At 46.1% G+C, this 22,587-nt stretch overlaps 1 protein-coding gene across 1 annotated transcript in view; it reads right to left on the bottom strand.

The window, feature by feature from the left end:
• Positions 1 to 9,543: 9,543 nt before the first annotated feature.
• Positions 9,544 to 22,587, bottom strand: part of LOC142244978 (unconventional myosin-X-like) — a 110,458-nt gene continuing 97,414 nt past the window's right edge. Inside the window, exons 36-41 of the mRNA XM_075317133.1 lie at positions 20,598 to 20,805; positions 18,148 to 18,284; positions 16,855 to 16,981; positions 15,948 to 16,400; positions 11,484 to 11,675; positions 9,544 to 11,278 (exon numbers count right to left, since the gene is read on the bottom strand). Of these exons, the coding sequence (XP_075173248.1) occupies positions 11,165 to 11,278; positions 11,484 to 11,675; positions 15,948 to 16,400; positions 16,855 to 16,981; positions 18,148 to 18,284; positions 20,598 to 20,805 (1,231 nt within the window). The 3' untranslated portion in view covers positions 9,544 to 11,164. The remainder of the gene's footprint in view (positions 11,279 to 11,483; positions 11,676 to 15,947; positions 16,401 to 16,854; positions 16,982 to 18,147; positions 18,285 to 20,597; positions 20,806 to 22,587) is intronic.

The following is a 22,587-nucleotide window of genomic DNA, read 5'->3' as shown; positions in this document are numbered from 1 at the left end:
AAAGGAGCCGAGGCGTCCCTACAGCATGTAAGTGAACGCACCCCATACGTTCACGGGTCCTACAATCTGCCTGTAGCAGGACCAGAGGGGGTCGCACCTAGACACGACACAGACTATGGTGCCCCCTGCCACCATTTTATATTTGGCGTAGTCAGCAGGATCGAGGCCATGTAGATGATCAGGAGACCCCACTCCTACGAAGTGTGTATAAAAAAAGTGTAAGGTCTGCGTGGTATACAGGTATTATAGTGATCTGTTTTGGGATCTATAGAGGGTTTTAGTGCAGGGACAGTAGTAATATGCAGGTGCTGGTGAGCACAGAAATAAATACTTCTGGTAACTAAGGCAACAATGCCCCCTGTTCCAGGTGTGAGTTGGATTGGCCGACGCCTCCCATTCTTGGGACTGTGTATGGTTTAACCTGGACAGAAAAGTGCGGGAAAGAGTCTGAGGAGATTCAGGAAGTGTTGTGCCTCTGACGTGGTTAATTCTTGGGGGACGCTGGCTAAGGAGAATCCGATAAGCACGGAGGAGGGAGACACATGGCGCCAGCTGTACGGCTTCTGTGAGTCGGACCATGAGAGAACCAAGACTTTAGCCAGGCCCAGGACTCATAAGAAGGGCAGACACCGACCACTAGGTGCCCCGCCTGGGGAAATGCACGCCAACGACCTCGGCTGCCCCGAAGAGAGACTGTTTCCCACAACGTTAATGTGAGTCTGCATTTGGGCACCTTGGCCAGGGCGTAGTGTAGGCCGCAGTCATTAGAGCACTGTAGCCATGCGGCCCCAGTAATGGAGGCCAGTCAGACTGTAGTTTAGCGAAGTATATTTTTGATATTCTGCACTGTTCCCACTTTGTGTTATGGTAGTTGAGGTGATGGCCGTAGTCCACCTCAGCTACGCAGTCTGCTTGATTATCCCTCTGCAATTCGTCCTACCCCCTCCTGCCTCGCAGCAGTTGCTTGTAAATAAACCTTATCTATAGTCTTGTCCTGTGCCGTAACGTTCTCTACATTGTGGTGGTCCCGGGGTGATCGCTTCAGCCATGCTTAGCAAAATATTGCTGGAGGCAGGGAAAATGGTGTCATCATGTGAGAAGATTGACACAATCTGCGAAATGATGTCGATGATGAAGATCAGATGGCGGATAAATGGAAAGAAGTTCCATGGGCTTAACCAGCGCCAGCTTGAAGTACAATGTCAGCTAATGGACCAAAGGGGAGTCAAAAGGCAAGTAAACGCCATTATTGCTTTCTTGACTGAGGAATGACATCAACAATGAGTTACTTTTTCTGCAATCTCTGTCTTCTTTCTGGATGTGCTTTTTTAGATACGTATTACACAGGTGTATCTAGTTAGAAAATTCACTTTTAGATGGCTTATCTGTTTCTCTTTTTGCTGCAATGCATTAAAAAAAAAAAAGTTGATTCTTGATTATATAGAGGTCACGGGGTGAAAACAATGGAATGGATCGAGCAAAGAATTCGAAAGTCCAGGTGTCAGTAAAATAATGTTTTCAACTTTATTGAGCACAAATTAAAATGTTCCAGAGCTCATGACGTATGGTATTACAAGACACACAAAAAAGGGGGGACTAAGGGGTACTTTGCACGCTGCGACATCTCTACTGCGATATCGTCGGGGTCAAATCGAAAGTGACGCACATCCGGCGCTGGTAACGACGTCGCAATGTGTAAAGCCTAGATGCGCTGATAAACGATCGCAAAAGCATCAAATCTGTGATCTTTAGCGTCGGTGATTTTCATAATGTCGCACCAATAGGAGATACGATGTTGTTTCTTATTCCTGCGGCAGCACAAATCGCTGTGTATGAAGCCGCGGGAGCGAGGAACATCTCCTTATCTGCCTCCACCGGCTAAGTGGATGGAAGTGGGTAGGCGGGATATTTACATCCCGCTCATCTCCGCCCATCCGCTTCTATTGGCCGCCTGCCATGTGACGTCTCTGTGACGCCGCACGACCCGCCCCCTTAGGAAGGAGGCGGGTCGCCGGCCAGAGCGACGTCGCAGGGCAGGTAAGTGCATGTAAAGCTGCCGTAGCGATAATGTTCACTACGGCAGCCATCACAAGATATCGCATGTGCAACGGGGGCAGGTACTATCACGCTCGACATCGCTAGCCGATGCTAGCGATGTCACAACATGCAAAGTACCCCTAAGTGTTTCGGTGGTACTATCTGCCTTCCTCACGGTCCAAGCCAAAACATGTCACAGGGTATATAGAGAAAGCACAGGGGCCCTTAAACTGACCCTCAGACATGCGACCCTGCACTGTCCCTTTTCTTGGAGGTAGGTTTGATGGTTACCAGGTCCGAGCACTCAGCATGATCATAACTCTGATCCAGGCCCTCTTAGTCCCCCACCCTTAGGTGGGCCAGAAGACACAAAGACAGAACTTCAAGTAACAACACTGACAATGGAGAACGGAAACTTGTACACACAGCACTCAACACACACAGGAGAGACAATGTGTACTGGGGAGTAACAAAAAATGGAGGAAGAAACGCTCACATTCAAAAGCGCAGCACGGATCAACATGAAGAAGACACCAAGACCGGGATCACTAAAGCTATCATCGGGAAGTAAGACAAGCACTAAACAGGGAGGATACAGCTGCACAAGGCAATCAACAACCTGAGCATTTAAGTCCTGCTCACCAGTCTGCAGTGATTAAGGGCTTGTGCGCACACTGCTTCCTGACCAGTGCAGAAAAAAGCGCACCGCACCCGCTGGCAGAATTGACACTGCGTTTTGACAAAAAGAATGCATCCAAAACGCATGTATTTTGGATGCATTTTACATGCGTTTTGGATGCATTTTTATCAGTGCGGTCCCCCCCCGCAATTCAGCGCTACTACATGCCCTCTGACAGCAGACACAGAGAGCCGAGCGATGAGAATGAACTCGAATGAACTTCACCCGACTACATTGTCATCCTGCGGCTGTGTCTCTCTGTGCTGTCATGAACTCAGATGAAACTCTGAGGTCAGTGCCAGGACACAGGAGTCCGCAGCAGTGACATCAGAGCTTCACCCGAGTTCACTGACATCGCGCGTCTCTCTCTCCCTGTGTTGTAGCCTGATTTGCGGTCACACGTGAAGGACTCACCGGTGACTGCAAATCCCCTGAGTGACTGAAGTGAGCAGCGCGATCAGCGGTGCTGTCACTAAGGTTACTTGCGGCCACAGCTGCAGTCCTCCACCTGAGAGCGGTGGCCGTGAGTAACCTGAGTGAAGTCATCGCTGATCGCGCGGCTCACTTCAGTTGCTGCGTGGAGCTGTCAAAGAGTGGTCGTGGTCTGTGGCCACTCGCTGTCAGCTTCATGTAGCAGAGCTGAAAGCGTCATGGAACCTCATGTGGATTACGTCGGACCTGGAGGGGTATTTGGGGATTAATAAAGTGGTGAAAGAGGGTGTTTTTTTGTCTTTTATTCCAAATAAAGGATTTTTGGATGTGTGTGTTTAATTTTCTATAACTTACAGGTTAATCATGGAAGGTATCTCGAGGAGATGTCTGCCATGATTAACCTAGGACTTAATGGCAGCAGCCCATAGCTGCCACCAACTCCTTATTACCCCGATTGCCACCGCACCAGGGCAATTCGGGATGAGCCGGGTAGAGTCCCAGGACTGTCGCATCTAATGGATGCGGCAATTCCGGGCAGCTGCTGGCTGATATTGGTAGGCTGGGGGGCTCCCCATAACGTGAAGCTCCCCATCCTGAGAATACGAGCCTTCAGCCGTGTGAGCGCATGAACAGTTCTGTGCAATCTGATATAACTAATACGTGTAATTACGTGTTCTGGCAGAAAAGATCATACAATGTGGGGGAAAAAAAATGAATGCCTAGGTGTAGGCGAGTAATGGGCAACTAACAATCAACAGTCATGAAGTGCACACTGCTAATCTGGTCTAATGGACTCATTTAATGACAGGAGGGGTTCTAACTGAACTCTGCACTGGTATTAATGAATTAATTCTGTGATGAAACAGGTGTCAATCATGGCTCTAATTTAAATACGTAGGGCAGCAAATGAACCGGCTGACGTTCTACAGAAGGAGAAAGAGCTTTGATCAAGACGTTGATTGGAGAGGGGAAAACATATAAAGAAGTGCAGAAAAGAAATTGGCTGCACCTATATAAAGATTTCCAATGCTTTAAAATGGCAAAAAACAAAAAAAAACCCCACAGGGTAGGAAAATAAATACTACATCCGCCTAGATCAAAGAATGGCAAAGAAGCATCCAGTGATTCACTCAGAGAGATCTCATAAGATCTTCAGATACCTGTGAATCGTGCATCCATCAGAAGACGCCTATGTGAAGCCAAACTATTTGCAGGAAATCCTCGTAAAGGCTCATTGTTGAAAGAAAAAAAGAAAAAAAAAAAAAAAAAAAAGACGTGCAAAGAAAAAGTTTACCAAAGAACATAAAGACCGGCCTAAAGAGAAGATGCGCCACATTCTATGGACAAATCCGAGTAAGATTGTTCTTGTATGGTCTAAACAGGACCCCAGAGACTATCCATAAACACGAAACTCAGCCACAGTGCACTGTGAAGACTGTAAAACATGGAGGTGCAAGTATGACGCCCCTGGACTATTCAGGTCGTCACAGGGTACTGCACAAACTGCCCTCCCCGTGCAGTATTCAACCCCCCCATGGTTCTGGGTCTCTATCCTGCAGTGCTGCCTCCATCAGCATTCACAAATCCTAGATACACCATACCTGTCAGGCACACCAGTGGGCTGCTTAAGCAGGACTAGGGCCGCCCACCTAGGGGTCAGACAGGGAGGTATGGAGGTGGGAGGTGTAAAAGAGTTGAGTGGTAGCCCTCGAGCTGTGCGGACCTCTGAGGAAGCTGGGGAGCTCCCAGGGTAGAGGAAAACTAGGTCGTAGAGTGTGGTCTGGACCTAGAGGAGTCGGACCCCCGGTCGCAGGGGATTGAGGCTGGGTGCCTGGGACCCTTCGAGGAGGACGGCCAGCAGCCTGGTCCTATCACCGGTCCGGGACCGAAGGCACGACTAGGTACACGGACCTTAGGTCGGGGAGAAGCTTCAGACAACCCGGCAATTAATCTGAGGAGAACGGGGCCTTTATGGACTGTTCCCACCAGCTCCAGAATCGGGGGCACTAGCGCAACCAGGGGGATAGGGCTTTCCTAGCAAGCAGCCCACTGAAATCCAACGCGTGAGCCCTGAGAGCAGGCTCCTTCACTTAGCCATAGTGGGGAGCGGGGCCCGGATAGCTCCAAGCTATCGGGCCACAACGGACATTCTAAAACTTAGTGCCAGGAGGCATGTTACGGACCACCAGCAGCGCTGTAGGGGACGGGACCCGGACGAGCTCCCCTCGAGAGGCAACGGCGTTCAGAGACTTGGTTTACCCTGCTGTCAGCGTCTGCTTCATTGCTGAGTGAGTACCCGACTGACCCCTGCACTGTGTCCCCGCATCACCATCCAGAGTCCCGGGGCCTACCCCTACCCGTGGAGGGCAACGTCACCTAGCTGCCCCCCTCGATCACCCCAGGTACTCCCAACGGCAGCACTCCCAATTACCGTACCCACGGGTGGTGTCACAAGCTATACCAAATCCCCTGTAAATACCCCCTTTTATATTTGAGTGTGGCCCCTAAGCCCCCGGGTCCGGAGACCCTTGAGCCACAAACGAACACCACCCTCGGATCCGAGCGGTTCGATCCGCTGCTGGGGCAGAACACAAGCAACATGTTTTGAGGATGTTTCTCATACTATGGAGTTGGGCCCATTTATCGCATACCAGGCACCATGAACGAGTGTTAATATATCAAAACATGGGAAGAGGTCATGTTGTCTTTTGCTGAAAAAGAACAGGACAATGACCCCAAACAGCAGCAAGTGGGCAACATCCTGGTTCCAAACAAACAAGAATGATGTTCTGATGCGGCCTCCCAATCCCCAGACCTCAATCCGACTGAGAATTTGTGGAGGGACATTAAAAGTGCTGTTTTTGATGCAAAACCTAAGAATGCAAAGAACTGTGGAATGTAGTCCTGTCAGCTTGGGCTGAAATATCAGTTCACAGGTGTCGATTTTAGTGGATTGCCATATGTATGTAAAGCACTTCTCAGAAATGATGGTTATACAATTAAATAGTTCAGTGATTAACAGAAAAGCTAAAATCTGTAAACAAATTTCAGTTGATACTGCAAATATTCAAGTTCATGAATGAAAATGCAGACACTGCCATTTTTTTGTTTTGTTTCTTAATTTTCAGTTTAAAATGTATTTTGTTTAAGTTTACATTTGGAATTTAATGTGCAGCTCCCAGTGCATATATATTATATAAACGGTATATATATATATATATATATATATATATATATATATATATATATATATATATATATATATATATATATATATATATATATATATATATATATATATATATATATATATATATATATATATATGCGCAATTATGAGGGTTGAACTTTTTCTTACTTGTTCCAAACATATATACAGTCTTGTGCAAAATAATAGCCATATCTATTCGAGAGAGTGGAAAGGGAAGTACGGGACATGTCTGCCGACAGCTTATCCTCTACAACAGGGGTCGGGAACCTTTTTGGCTGTGAGAACCATGAACGCCACATATTTTAAAGTGTAATTCCGTGAGAGCCATACTCATCAGGGGGGAGAGGCTCAGAATGTTCCAGGAAGCAGGGTAGGCAATGCTGCGGGCACGGACGAGGGGGAGGTGTCGCGGTTCAGTTGCGGAGGGCGCCATTGATCTACCAGTGGGCTGCTTTAAATCTCCCACAGTTGACGAGTTCGACTTCAAGAAAATGGCCACGGCGTGTGCACAAATTGATGCAATGGACTTCAAGAAAATGGCCTCGTAGTCCTATCTGCGCACGCGCCGCCTCCGCTGCCATTTTCTTGAAGTCGATCTTGTCAACTGCGGGAGATTCAAAGCAGCCCACAGATCAATGGTGCCACAGTATCGCCAACCCTGCACCACCACTGCTGCCCTGGTAAGCCATATGTGGTTTGTAAGACTCACCCCAATTTTTTTCCCCAGTTTTGGGGGGGAAAAAAAGTGTGTCTTACACACCAGAAAATATGGTATTTTTTTTAATTAAAGATTTGTCTGCGAGCCAGATGCAGCCATCACAAGAGCCACATCTAGCTCGCGAGCCATAGGTTCCCGCCCTTGCTCTACAAGTAAACATTGGAATTAAAAAAACAAAAAAGGGCACAAGATCAAAACAAGAGAGCGGTAAAGGAACAGTGTATAAATGCTAGAAAACGCTTCTTATAATTGCGCTGAGAGTGATTGTGCGATACAAGGCTGCAGGAAGCGTCAGGTGAAGTAGCCTCATCCCTGGCACAGACTCGAGCAAATATCTTCTATAAAACACTTAAGTTTTCCTTTGTAGATTCCTTCCATAGACCATGGATAGTCAGTTGCAAGGATGCTGGGAGTTGTAGTTTTGCAAATGCTGGTATTTCGACATCACAGACCTACTGTATTCAAAACACAGTCACTGAAATGTTAAAATACATCCACCTTTCCAATTAATGTTTTATTGCTTTGGTGTGTAGAGACTAAAAAGTAAAGTTACTTGTTTATTTTTCAAAGTTCAGTGTTATGGTCAAAATTAATCACCGAGGCACAGAGTATGGCACTTTTCTAAGAACCCCAGAGTGCATTTGCCCCTATGTTGTATCTTTTACCCAGAGTGCTCCTTACTCAGTCTATGATACCCCCATAGTCTACCATACACCCAATTAAAGATGCCCCCACCACAAACATTACGATGGCCCTATAGGAGCTTAAACTGATGAGTGGAGATGGGATCCGACGATTCCCTGCTCCACTATTTGGGTGCATTCAGACAGCAGTATAAATGGGACCAAGATCTTACCACAATGCACAAAGTGGCCGGTGGGTGTTCAACCTGAGTTCAACAGCTTCAGAGATATACATGAAGCCATCATGCTCACGTTGGGAAGGCCACTGGCCAGCTTTATTGCTCTTCGATTTATACAGCCATCTGAATGCACCCCAATATTCAACAGCAAATACGTGCCAAGGACACAGATAGGCTATGTGCCCACGCTGCGGAAAATGCGCGGATTTTTCAAAAATCTGCAGCACAGCTACTCCCCAGCCATTTCTATGGCATTTGGGAACTGCTGTGCTCACGCTGCGTTTTTTTCCGCAGCGGAAATAATGCAGATTTCCCTGCGGAAAAATCAGCCGCATGTCAATTATTCCTGCGGATTTACCTGCGGATTTTGCCCATTCAATTGAATGTCAAAAACCGCAAAATCCGCAACGAAATCCACGTCAAATCCACATCAAATCCGCACCTATGCAAAGGTGCAGTTTCCGGGGGAATGCTGCGGATTTAGCTGCAGAAAAATCCGCGGATACAGAGTCCCGTGGGCACATAGCCATATAGTTGACGTTTGTTTTTAGTGTGTGATTTTAATCATGTGTTACTTATTGTCTCTAACTATATTGTTGATCTTTGCCTAAAAATGTCTAGAGCTTGCTAAAAATGTTAACCTATCATTAAGGACGCTATTTTGCGTCGGAAACGCGTCAGGGTCTTCTAAATATTAATGGACTTTAAAATTATATGACAATAAGAAAGAAATAATTTTACGTTGGATGTGCCGGTATACTTTCCTTCTATTCACAGATGAAGTTTATATACCCCCGATTTCCCTAGATAGGACAGCCCTCTAAAATCAGGTTTGTCTCACTGGATGAACAACAGTTAGGGGGTATGATGCTGACTAGTGTACACAGATACTATGCAGCCCTATGTGTATCTAAGGTATCAGACTACACGGCCCTCTGTGTAGTCAGACGTCGTTCCTTTCACCGCTCCTGTTCTCTACTGTCGAGTTAAGGAGGGAGATCCATTAAATCACAATCGATTTTTCTTTGGGAGATTAGGATCTGGGTTTCCAACCTCCGGAGGTGAGGGGTACCGGCACCAGCTCGCTCAGAGAACACTCGCCCGGCTGAGCGTTCATGTACTGCGGAATTGGGGGAGATCACTGTTGGCCAAACTATTGCATTCAAGCTTTTGGAATTCAATGTTTTAATTGAAACACTGAACACTTTTGCAGTTATTAAAGCCAAAATAGTGTAAGTTTTTGGATAATCAGAAGAGAACGCTATTGGCCAAAAAAATATTGCATGTGAATGGCCAGCTTGAGTCTCATTTGACAACCTTTGACATCAAAACTACAGTACACACCCCAAGGGTTAATTTTGGGACCTTAGGTCTATAAACTCTTTTAAAAAGGTTCTCCAGGATGAGATACACATGGCATCAATCTTCCAATGACAGCGCCACATCTTTCTACCGGTTGTGTGCGGTATTGCAGCTCAACCCAAGTGACCCCCCTCGTAGTAGCTTTGTCAGCCAGAAACACATTTAAAGAGTAGAAACCTGAGATGTGAAGAAGAAGAGGCGAACATCAGATGACCCCAACGAAAATCGCGTGTACAAAAGAGTGTGTTGAAACTCAATAATTTATTAGCAATATAATGTAAATGCGGTAACAGTCAATTCCACCATCTATCATAATAAGCTAAATACATTCAGCCCTGGGCACCACCGCCCGCAGCAGCCCAGGAACACGGCCCAACACTGAGGCCGCGAAGGTCGGACAGACGTAACCCCAAGGCCTCCATTCGCAAAGCAGCAAAATAATAAAATAAAAAAACGAGAAACTTCCCCCAGTTCGGTTCTGGATGGTTCTAGATCTCTGGGTCCTGCGTTCAGTGATACAAGTTGGGATTGGCATAATTTATGGATGCCAGGAACGTTGGCACTGGTTATCCAAAACTACAATGTTGAAGGCGATCAGCATCAAATCAGTGAGTGGTCAGACCTCGGGTGTCCTCATTTTTTCAGTTCTCATCGGAGGGGGAGCCAGGATTCAGGACTCCTGCTGTCTTGATACTGTAGTCCCAGAATTAGAAGAACATAGCTGCTTTTTTCGGCGTAGAGCGCCACATGTGTGGTTGGGTTGTGCCTTGTATCGTAACTCAACTCCATACCGACACATCCTGCAGGCACATGCGGCACTTATTTTGGAAGAAAGCAGTCATTGTTATGCAATTTTGGAACTAGCCGAAGACACAGGAAAAACTTTGTGTCTTTTTAAACAAAAAAGGGTTAATGGTATAAGACGCAGGACCCTAGAGATTCTGTATGGCAGAGGGTTTCGATTCTTGACCCAGATTGTCGGAAGATCATCAATACCAGATTTGATACCATGGGATTATTAGTCTCTATGGTTCAAAAATACTATAATATAAGAACGGAGGAAGGTCTCATTCACATTAGATGCCCTCCTGGCAACGGGAGTCTTACCCGAGGGTGCCCGTAAGCCCCAATGCTACATAGGACACAACACTAGTCTGTCGGGAAAGACGAGGCCATGGCGGCATCAGGAAGACGGGATCAAAAATAAATAACACCATGTGCTTCACATGACACAGATCTCGTAAGCCCGGAACGGAAGAGAAGCTTCTCTAGTCTACTAGGGTCCTCCACAACGGGGGGGGGAGGGGGGGTTAATACTGTTACAGGCCCGGACCCCATCACACTCTCCGGCCATGAGATAGTCACTCCCTGTAAATCTTAAAAATCCCTGAGAAGGATTCAGAAGATTAAACTGGGGCCAAGGTGGCACAATCTTCAGCAGGAAGGCAGGATTTCTTGGGCTGAGGTGGCACAATCTTCAGCAAGAAGGCAGGATCTCTTTTTTTTTTTTTTTTTTTTTAAGAAAAAGTAAAATGTTTCTGATATTTTTCACATCGATTTTACAGAAATAAAATTAGATCTTGATGATCCAAAGCTCCAGTCTGAGATGCAAGGAGGTCGTGACGAATGATCGTCTTATTCCAGGTCTGGACGCAGAAGTAAAAAAAAGAGTTCAGTGGTTCTTCCGAGGATTCGGGCTCCTTGCAGTTTTCTTCCAGTCTATGGCGTTGATGAGAACCGCTCGTATCGTTTCAGTGTTTTGTGCAGGAGTGGTCACGTCAAATAAAAAGTCTGCATATAGAAATAATGACGTGACCATCATGGAGGATTTCCGGGAATCCCACCACTAGGGGCACAGCCTGGTCACCTGGCCCAGCTGTTGAACTGACTGTCCTGACTGGTTACAGACTTGACGCTGCAGCGCTTCTTGACGATCATGTTGATGTAGGCTCTCATGATCTTGGTGATCTCTCCCACCTGAAGGAATAAGGAAAAGACAAGGACAAAGTTTACTAAGAGTTCGGATTAGTGACTACTGCAAACAAAAACAGTCTAAATCAAAAAGTATTGCTGCACTACTAATACTATACTGCTATAATACTGCTAACCAAGACATAATATTACAGCTCAGTCTCACTTCTATTCCACTACAGACGAGGTTTACATCCGAGAGGACACTGACCTGGGTCGTTTCAAAGAACATTTCTCGGTCGTCTACTGTAATCTTGAAGGTGTTGGGCTGCGGAGCTCCGAAGAAAATGATGTGCTCATACTGAAAGGTCTCCAGCGGCTTCGGTTCTCCTCGCTTGTAAACAGACACATTTTCTGCACTGACCCCAAGCCACAAGTCATTCGGAAATCCTCCTTCTTTATACTGGAAAACAAGGGAATAAAAATGATATTCTTGTACATAGGAGGCAGTATTATAGTAGTTATATTCTTGTACATAGGGGGCAGTATTATGGTAGTTATATTCTTGTACATAGGGGCGGTATTATAGTAGTTATACTCTTGTACATAGGGGCAGTATTATAGTATCACCAACAAAAATGACTCCTGGATAAAGTGCTGTACAGCGCGAAACGTGCGTCGGAGAGGGTGCGGGACATCATTCACATTTATGTAAGATTTCGTAGGTATACTGATCGCTACTTTGTTACAATTGACTTAGCTGAGTCTTGTATTTTTACAACACTTTTGTGTATATATATAGATTTATTTATAGCTGCAGGAATATTGGTATATCTTCATGGTTATTATTATTGTTATGTGAAATTATGGTGTTCCCAAACATGACTTTGTGAGTTACATATTTTTGACCCTTTAATGGGGTTTTTTTTTTCCTGAAGACATCTTTGTCTATGCGTTTATATTTTATCAATTAATTAATAAAAGTTATTTTTTATTAAACTTCTTCCCCTTCCTTTGTCGGTGATGCAGTATTATAGTAGTTATATTCTTATATATAAGGGGCAGCATTAGGCCATGTGCGCACGTTGCGTTTTCTCCCGCTTTAACGCTGCGTTTTGAACTGCAGCGTTTCAGTTCCAAATTGCATGTGTTCTGCTTCCCCAGCAAAGTCTATGAGAAGTCCAAAAATTCAATGCACACGCTGCGTTTTGAAACGCATTTTGGATGCCAAAAATCGCTGCTGAAAAAAAGCAGCATGTCACTTTTGTGCGTTGTAGCTGCGTTCTGCACCCATTGAAATCAATGACGTGGGTCAAACGCAACCAAAATGCACTTGGACTGCATTTTTGTTGCGTTCTGCATGCTTTTTTGACAAGCAAAACGCAGGTCTTTTCAGTCTCTATCGATGTCGATCAATCTCCCTTTGTCTGTCGGTCGGTCTCTTTCTCTGTCAGTTGGTCGGTCTGTCTTTGTCAGTCGGTCGGTCTCTCCCCCTCTCTCATACTCACTGATCGCCGATCACCAGCGCGCCGCTGCACGGCTGTCACAAAGCTAGTATTCCCTGCTTTCCCTGCCCACCGGCGTCTATGATTGGTTGCAGTCAGACATGCCCACACACTGAGGAACGGCTGTCTCACTGCAACCAATTAAAGCCACTAGTCTATATTGTGCAGTAAAATAAATAATTAAAAAACCCCGACGTGCGGTCCCCTCCAATTTTGATACCAGCCAGGGTAAAGCCACACGGTTGAAGGCTGGTATTCTCAGGATGGGGAACTCCACGTTATGGGGAGTCTCCCAGCCTAAGAATATCAGCCAGCAGCCGCCCGGAATTGCCGCATCCATTAGATGCGACAGTCCTGGGACTGTACCCGGCTCATCCCGAATTGCCCTCGTGCGGTGCCAATCGGGGTAATAAGGAGTTAATGGCAGCATCCCATAGCTTCCACTAAGTCCTAGGTTAATCATGGCAGGCGTCTCCCCGAGATACCTTCCATGATTAACCTGTAAGTTAAAGAAAATAAAACGCATACACCTGAAAAAATCCTTTATTTGGAATAAAAGACAAAAAAAAAACAAAAAAAAAACACCTGTCAGCTCCATGCAGCAACTGAAGTGAGCTGCACGATCAGCGATGACATCACTCAGGTTACCCGCGGCCACCGCTGTATCCTCCAACTATGACAGCAATTCGCCCGAGTGACTGAAGTGAGCTGCTCAATCAGCGATGACGTCACGGGTGAGTTGCGGTCTCGGGTTAAGGACTCCAGCTAGCCGCAGGTAACCTGAGTGACAGTGTGACGCCCTGGGCAAGCCAGGGGTCACAGGTCATCACACCACCACACCCTACACCGCAGTTAGGAACACCAAAGCTAAACTAAAATCCTTGTTGCCTTCCTCCAGGGGCTGATGTTCACACCAGGGGGTGGGCCAGGCGGTTGGCTCCGCCCACCGAGGAGTTCACAGCTCTGGAGGCGGGAAGAACCAGCAGATAAGCTAGGGAAGTGAAGGAGTAAACAGCTAAGATGAGTTAAGGAAGTGAAAGTAGTGAAGTGAAGGAAGTAAAGTGGAAAAGGAGGAAAGTAAGAGCGGTGACAGTAAGACAGCCTGAAGTGGGTCCAGCTGTGTGCAGGACAGAGTCAGCAAGGTCAGCAACGGCGGTGATTGTCCGGAGGGGTGACCGTTTGGAAGTTCCTGGAAGGACCGCGGACGGGTGGTGGCCCGGCGGTCTGGAGCAGTGTACAAAGGACAGTCAGCACCAGGGCAGGGGCCTCTCGGACCCCGGCAAGGCTAGGAGTCGCCATAATTTGCCAAATCAGTCAGTGAAGGGGACGTAGATCCCCCAACAACCAAGTCCCGATTGAAGGCAACAGCCCAACCATTACAGTAGAGACACCGCCAAGGCACCAGTTTCTAAGGGCCAGCGCCTGCGGGCAAAGAGTAGAGCTCCTCCGGTCCAGCTTGAAGCCGGGGAGCGGGTTACCGGTGGGAACCCATCGAGACCATCAACAACATTAGGTGCAGGAAAAGGGACATCACTGTCACCTACTGGGGAAAGCAAGTGCAGCCGTCCGTGGGAACCGTCTTTCCAGCCGTGTGTTTTACCGAGAACTGTGTCAACGTCTCAGGCTGAGTGAGTACCACAGTGCCGCAAGGCACAGCGCTGCCCCCGCGTCCCTGCGCCCACCAAGCCCTGCATCTACCCACCTCAACACTGGGCCCCGGGATCACCAACCCCTACCCACGGAGGGGCAACACAACAACTTGCTGCTTCACACCATCACTCCCGGGATCCCCACACCGAGCAGCGGTGGTGCTAACAGATCACCACAACCGTGGGTGGCGTCACGGACAATAGACTATATCCCAAAACCCAATCCCCTTTCACTCACGGGCGAGGAGCGCCGCTCGAGAACCCCCGGGATCCTGCCCACCGCTCGAGCCACCACTGAGCAGCAGCAGCCGGACCCGAGCAGAGGGGTGAGCGCAGTGCTGACACCCTCCTCCCCGCCCGCGACAACAGCAGCGCTGATTGCGCTGCTCACTTCAGTCACTCAGGGGATTAGCGGTCACCGGTGAGTCCTTCACGGGTGACCGCTAATCAGGATGCGACACACAGACAGAGCCGCGGTAGGACAATGAAGTCGGGTGAAGTTCATCTGAGTTCATTCTCACCACGTGACTGTCTGCTGTCAGCCCCTATTCTCAATTGCCGTGGGAACGCACTGTCAAAAATGCGTCCAAAACACATGCAAAATGCATTCCTTTTTAATGCATTTTTTTTGATAAACGCAGTGTTTACAGTTTTAGAGGGTGTGTTCTTTTCCGCACTGCACAGATCGCAACGTGCGCACACACCCTTATAGTAGTTATATTCTTGTACATAGGGGCAGTATTATAGTAGTTATATTCTTGTATATAGAGGGCAGTATTATAGTAGTTATATTCTTGTACATAGGGGCAGTATTATAGTAGTTATATTCTTGTACATAGGGGCAGTATTATAGTAGTTATATTCTTGTACATAGGGGCAGTATTATAGTAGTTATATTCTTGTACATAGGGGCAGTATTATAGTAGTTATATTCTTGTACATAGGGGCAGTATTATAGTAGTTATATTCTTGTATATAGGGGCAGTATTATAGTAGTTATATTCTTGTACATAGGGGGTAGTATTATAGTAGATATATTCTTGTACATAGGGGCAGTATTATAGCAGTTATATTCTTGTACATAGGGGGCAGTATTACAGTAGTTATATTCTTGTACATAGGGGCAGTATTATAGTAGTTATATTCTTGTATATAGGGGGCAGTATTATAGTAGTTATATTCTTGTACATAGGGGCAGTATTATAGTAGTTATATTCTTGTACATAGGGGGCAGTATTATAGCAGTTATATTCTTGTACATAGGGGCAGTATTATAGCAGTTATATTCTTGTACATAGGGGGCAGTATTATAGTAGTTATATTCTTGTACATAGGGGCAGTATTATAGTAGTTATATTCTTGTATATAGGGGGCAGTATTATAGTAGTTATATTCTTGTACATAGGGGCAGTATTATAGTAGTTATATTCTTGTATATAGGGGGCAGTATTATAGTAGTTATATTCTTGTACATAGGGGCAGTATTATAGTAGTTATATTCTTGTACATAGGGGCAGTACTAATTATCCTCCTGAAAACTCTTGCTAGAATCTTCTATAAAGTCATGTCGATATCTCTTACCTCTACGTCAAAGAGCGTGGATCCGTATCCCGGCCACTCAATGACAATCGCCATATAGTTCACCATAGCCTGGTGCTGCGACATCCCATAGAGGCGGCTCCATTTTTCAGCTATACTTGTACGAGCTGCTGACAGTTCCTCCTTCACCCACATCTCCATCATCTGTTCCTCCTCCATCTTCTGCTTCTTCATGGAGCCCACTTTGAAGCCACGTTTCAAGGTCCCCTCCAGGAAGCTGGTCCTCCTCCTCTCCAGGGTCTGCCCGGACGAGCCGCTGCTGGTTTTTGTGGCTTGAAGAATCTTGTTTTTTAGCCGCTGAACAGGATAAACTGTTTCCAGGGCCCAGGAAACTTTGGAAAAGTCTCCATGTTGATATTGCAATCTTAAGGCAGCCAAGTGCTGTAACGTGTCTTCGGGGGCTGGGAAGTGGCCGCTTGTAAGACTTTCATGAGCCTGAAAGAAGCAAACAAGACCTTTCCATCAGAAGGAGCTGGACTCGACTTGTTAAAATAGTTCTCATTAGACTCTGCACAAAATCTGTGTCTTCAGTGAGCTCCCCCTAGTGGTGACCAGAGAACGACCCGATTTTATCATCATTTACTGTGTATTATACAGGGGATTTGGAGCTCTGTATAAGAAAAACCGAGCTTCTGTCCCCATAAAAGATGTAATATAGAATCACAGGTTTCGAGCCATTTAGATCTTTACTTAAATCGCTCAAAGCTCTTAAGATTTCATAAGCAACATCAGATGAAGACACCGGACATTTAATCATTTCTTGGGATATCTGTGCTTTTCATATTCCAATCTAGAGAGGAGAGATGGGGATCCGTGGAATATGTCTTCACTGCGCGGCGGCGATCTCGCAGCAAGATGAAACCTCCACAGGGTATCACATAAGACCAACCTGCTCAAACATGAAGGCGAATTCAACCCCCTCCTTAGGAACGCTCTGCACGTCTAGGAAGCAGTAGAGTTTAAAATACAAAGACCACTGCCCCGAATCCTCCTCCTCCTCCTCTGTGCTGGCGAGTCTGAGAAAAGAGAGATGAAGAACAAACGTGAATACATAGCATCATAGGATGTGTGTTACCTGTATTATACTCCAGAGCTGCACTCACTATTCTGCTGGTGCAGTCACTGTGTACATACATTACATTACTGATCCAGAGTTACATCCTGTATTATACTCCAGAGCTGCACTCACTATTCTGCTATTGGAGGTCACTGTGCACATACATTACTTATCCTGTACTGATCCTGAGTTACATCCTGCATTATACTCCAGAGCTGCACTCACTATTCTGCTGGTGCAGTCACTGTGTACATACATTACATTACTGATCCTGTATTATACTCCAGAGCTGCACTCACTATTCTGCTGGTACAGTCACTGTGTACATACATTAGTGATCCTGAGTTACCTCCTGTATTATACTCCAGAGCTGCACTCACTATTCTGCTGGTACAGTCACTGTGTACATACATTAGTGATCCTGAGTTACATCCTGTATTATACTCCAGAGCTGCACTCACTATTCTGCTGGTGCAGTCACTGTGTACATACAGTACATTACTTAACCTAAACTTCATCCTGCATTATACTCCAGAGCTGCACTCACTGTTTTACTGGTGGAATCATTGTGTACATACCTTAGGTCAGGGCTGGGTCATGGGCCACATCCAGCCCTCTGGTTGTTCCATTTCGGCCCGCAGACAGAGACAGCCGAAGGGCTGAAAACAGTGTCTCCAATGCCCCATATAGGGTCTATATGGGGACTCCTACTGTATATAGAAGTTTGGCCATCTACACCATTCATGGTCCCTCATGTGGTGCCTCAGGAAAATTATATTGCCCCCCACCCATCTTAGATCAAACTTTAAGGTACAATAAGTATGTATTAATGTTTGGAGCTATAGTGTAGTCTTTATAGCCAAAATTCAAGGGCATTCTACAATGTATCAGTAGCTTGCACTGGTGATTTAGATTTTATGTTATCAATCTTTTCATCAGGTCTTGACATATCTTACATAGAAAAAATTACCAGCTTCCCCTCCTATGTAAAATCACTGATACTTTCTTTTACTAGTTGGAGGGGTCACAGTTTGTCCTACATAAATAGATGATTAATTAAAAAAAAAAAAATCTGAATTCCTCAGCCATAAAAAAAATAAAAAAAAAAATTAAAATAAATCCAACCTTTCGAACTTTGCAAGGACGTCCGCCACAATAACACGACTCTCCACCGCCCGGTCTGTTTGCTTGTTGCGTTCAAAAAGGGCAAACATGTTACGACTATCATCCATAGACAGACCACGGATTAATTTCTCCACAACCTGCAACACAAATCCCAGACAACTGTCACTTAGGGTTAAAGGGACGAAGATGCAATTATTATGGAAATAAAGCAAAGCTGCGAAAATCTGTGCGGCATTTAGCTCCCCCCTAGTGGTGGCTGTATAATCTGTATGTAGTGAGCTCCCTCTAGTGGTGGCTGTATAATCTGTATGTAGTCAGCTCCCTCTAGTGGTGGCTGTATAATCTGTATGTAGTGAGCTCCCTCTAGTGGTGGCTGTATAATCTGTATGTAGTGAGCTCCCTCTAGTGGTGGTTGTATAATCTGTATGTAGTGAGCTCCCTCTAGTGGTGGCTGTATAATCTGTATGTAGTCAGCTCCCTCTAGTGGTGGCTGTATAATCTGTATGTAGTCAGCTCCCTCTAGTGGTGGCTGTATAAATCTGTATGTAGTGAGCTCCCTCTAGTGGTGGCTGTATAAATCTGTATGTAGTGAGCTCCCTCTAGTGGTGACTGTATAAATCTGTATGTAGTGAGCTCCCTCTAGTGGTGGCTGTATAAATCTGTATGTAGTGAGCTCCCTCTAGTGGTGGCTGTATAATCTGTATGTAGTGAACTCCCTCTAGTGGTGACTGTATAAATCTGTATGTAGTGAGCTCCATCTAGTGGTGACTGTATAAATATGTATGTAGTGATCTCCCCCTAGTGGTGGCTGTATAAATCTGTATGTAGTGAGCTCCCTCTAGTGGTAGATGTATAAATCTGTATGTAGTGAGCTCCCTCTAGTGGTGGCTGTATAAATATGTATGTAGTGAGCTCCCTCTAGTGGTGGCTGTATAAATCTGTATGTAGTGAGCTCCCTCTAGTGGTGGCTGTGTAATCTGTATGTAGTGAGCTCCCTCTAGTGGTGACAGTATAAATCTGTATCTAATGAGCTCCCTCTAGTGGTGGCTGTATAAATCTGTATGTAGTGAGCTCCCTCTAGTGGTGGCTGTATAAATCTGTATGTAGTGAGCTCCCTCTAGTGGTGGCTGTATAAATCTGTATGTAGTGAGCTCCCTCTAGTGGTGGCTGTATAATCTGTATGTAGTGAGCTCCCTCTAGTGGTGGCTGTATAAATCTGTATGTAGTGAACTTCCTCTAGTGGTGGCTGTATAAATCTGTATGTAGTGAGCTCCCTCTAGTGGAGGCTGTATAAATCTGTATGTAGTGAACTTCCTCTAGTGGTGGCTGTATAAATCTGTATGTAGTGAGCTCCCTCTAGTGGTGGCTGTATAGATCTGTATGTAGTGAGCTCCCTCTAGTGGTGGCTGTATAAATCTGTATGCAGTGAGCTGCCTCTAGTGGTAGCTGTGTAAATCCGTATGTAGTGAGCTCCCTCTAGTGGTGGCTGTATAAATCTGTATGTAGTGAGCTCCCTCTAGTGGTAGCTGTGTAAATCCGTATGTAGTGAGCTCCCTCTAGTGGTGGCTGTATAAATCTGTATGTAGTGAGCTCCCTCTAGTGGTAGCTGTATAAATCTGTATGTAGTGAGCTCCCTCTAGTGGTAGCTGTATAAATCTGTATGTAGTGAGCTCCCTCTAGTGGTGGCTGTATAAATCTGTATGTAGTGAGCTCCCTCTAGTGGTGGCTGTATAAATCTGTATGTAGTGAGCTCCCTCTAGTGGTGACTGTATAATCTGTCACTAGTGATCTCCCTCTAGTGGTGGCTGTATAAATCTGTATGTAGCGAGCTCCCTCTAGTGGTGGCTGTATAAATCTGTATGTAGTGAGCTCCCTCTAGTGGTGGCTGTATAAATCTGTATGTAGTGAGCTCCCTCTAGTGGTGGCTGTATAAATCTGTATGTAGTGAGTTCCCTCTAGTGGTGACTGTATAAATCTGTATGTAGTGAGCTCTCTCTAGTGGTGGCTGTATAAATCTGTATGTAGTGAGCTCCCTCTAGTGGTGACTGTATAAATCTGTATGTAGTGAGCTCCCTCTAGTGGTGACTGTATAAATCTGTATGTAGTGAGCTCCCTCTAGTGGTGACTGTATAAATCTGTATGTAGTGAGCTCCCTCTAGTGGTGGCTGTATAAATCTGTATGTAGTGAGCTCCCTCTAGTGGTGGCTGTATAAATCTGTATGTAGTGAGCTCCCCCTAGTGGTGACTGTATAAATCTGTATGTAGTGAGCTCCCTCTAGTGGTGGCTGTATAAATCTGTATGTAGTGAGCTCCCTCTAGTGGTGTCTGTATAAATCTGTATGTAGTGAGCTCCCTCTAGTGGTGGCTGTATAAATCTGTATGTAGTGAATTTCTTATAGAGGCAGTTAATATTCGGCACTGTATGGTAATGGCAGCACCCCCGCACTTGCCTCTCCTGCTGTGGTGTGAGAGTTAATACTGATCTGGCAGGAGCCTCCGCCGTGGCAGTACACTGTTGTGGTCATGTTGCTGCGTGACAGCAGTGCCGAGATCTCCTCTTGTGACGGGACCAGCTCCCGACATTTCGTTTTCTTCAGAGCATCAGCAACGAAATGAGCGAACTGTTCAACCTCCGTGCCAGGAAAGCCGTCCCGCACCCTGCAAGAGGCGGACGATCAAAGATCCAACAGGACACATTTCTTAAAACTTTACAAAGATATAAAAATCCATCTATGTCCACCAAGTGACAGTAAGAAATACACTACATGGAGAAAAATACGGGCCCCGGGTCCTAAAGAAGCCCTCAGAGGTATTAGCTAAACCGGTGTGATAGGACATACACTATATATCATCAATGCTGTAATATATTCCCAGATCACCATCTTCTCCAGTGTTCTGGGTCACTGGACTGAAATCCCGACTCCCCGGATCACACTGGGCACTGTGTATGTGTGACCCAGAAGTCTGCAGAGGTCGTCTTAAATAATTACATTCCAGTCTTCTTTCAATGCCACAGCGCCCCTGATGTATAACATCCAACCCCTCATCACTCAGCTGCTGCGGCCGTATATCACCAAGCACAATGTGAGCCATACATCACCAAGCACAATGCCGAGCCATACATCACCAAGCACAATGCCGAGCCGTACATCACCCAGCACAATGCCGAGCCGTACATCACCAAGCACAATGCCGAGCAGAACATCACCAAGCACAATGCCGAGCCGTACGTCACCAAGCACAATGCCGAGCCATATATCACCAAGCACAATGCCGAGCCATATATCACCAAGCACAATGCCGAGCCATATATCACCAAGCACAATGCCAAGCCATACATCACCAAGCACAACGCAGAGTATTGGCTGGAGCGGTGTAAAGCCGCCACCACTGGACTCAGAAGGAGACTTGTTCTTGTTCTGTGCAGGGACGGATCAAACTTCTCTATCTGTGTCTGATGGAGGAGTCTGAGTTTGGTGAATGGAGAACATTACCCCTTGACTGCACTGTGCTCACTACAGTTTGTCCACCCATATCCTGTCCACCACCATTAACTTGAGAACGGCGGCAGCTATAGGCATAGAAGTGGTGTCTAGGTATAGTAAAGTAGCCATGCACTATGCAATGAAACCACCTATAGCGCCACCTGGTGGAAAACTACGGAGTTAGCATTTTTATCTCGAAAACGGAACGAGATAGAGAAAAAAAAAGTGAATTAAAAAATTGTAGGGCATCATCAATTCAATACGAATCAACACCTTGCAAACAGAAATGCTATGATATGAAACCCATGACCCCCAAACATTGAATGCTGGTCACGCATATGGCGCTCATTTAACTTTGATGCTCAAAGTGGCCCCCGTCAGCTGCAATGCACATCTGGACTCTGCACAGCATACTGTATCTTGCTGCAATGCACATCTGGCCTCTGCACAGCATACTGTATCTTGCTGCAATGCACATCTGGCCTCTGCACAGCATACTGTATCTTGCTGCAATGCACATCTGGCCTCTGCACAGCATACTGTATCTTGCTGCAATGCACATCTGGCCTCTGCACAGCATACTGTATCTTGCTGCAATGCACATCTGGCCTCTGCACAGCATACTGTATCTTGCTGCAATGCACATCTGGCCTCTGCACAGCATACTGTATCTGGCTGCAATGCACATCTGGACTCTGCACAGCATACTGTATCTGGCTGCAATGCACATCTGGCCTCTGCACAGCATACTGTATCTTGCTGCAATGCACATCTGGACCCTGCACAGCATACTGTATCTTGCTGCAATGCACATCTGACCTCTGCACAGCATACTGTATCTTGCTGCAATGCACATCTGGCCTCTGCACAGCATACTGTATCTTGCTGCACGTTGTGCAATATGGTAGGTGACACGTTTGCACAAGCATCTGTGATACGTGGTGGTAGGTCCTGC

The sequence above is a fragment of the Anomaloglossus baeobatrachus genome, chromosome 7, assembly GCF_048569485.1.
Source record: "Anomaloglossus baeobatrachus isolate aAnoBae1 chromosome 7, aAnoBae1.hap1, whole genome shotgun sequence".
In the NCBI taxonomy this organism is placed as follows: Eukaryota; Metazoa; Chordata; class Amphibia; order Anura; family Aromobatidae; genus Anomaloglossus; species Anomaloglossus baeobatrachus.
Note: the sequence above shows the minus strand (reverse complement) of the source record. Positions and strands in the feature narration are given on the sequence as shown.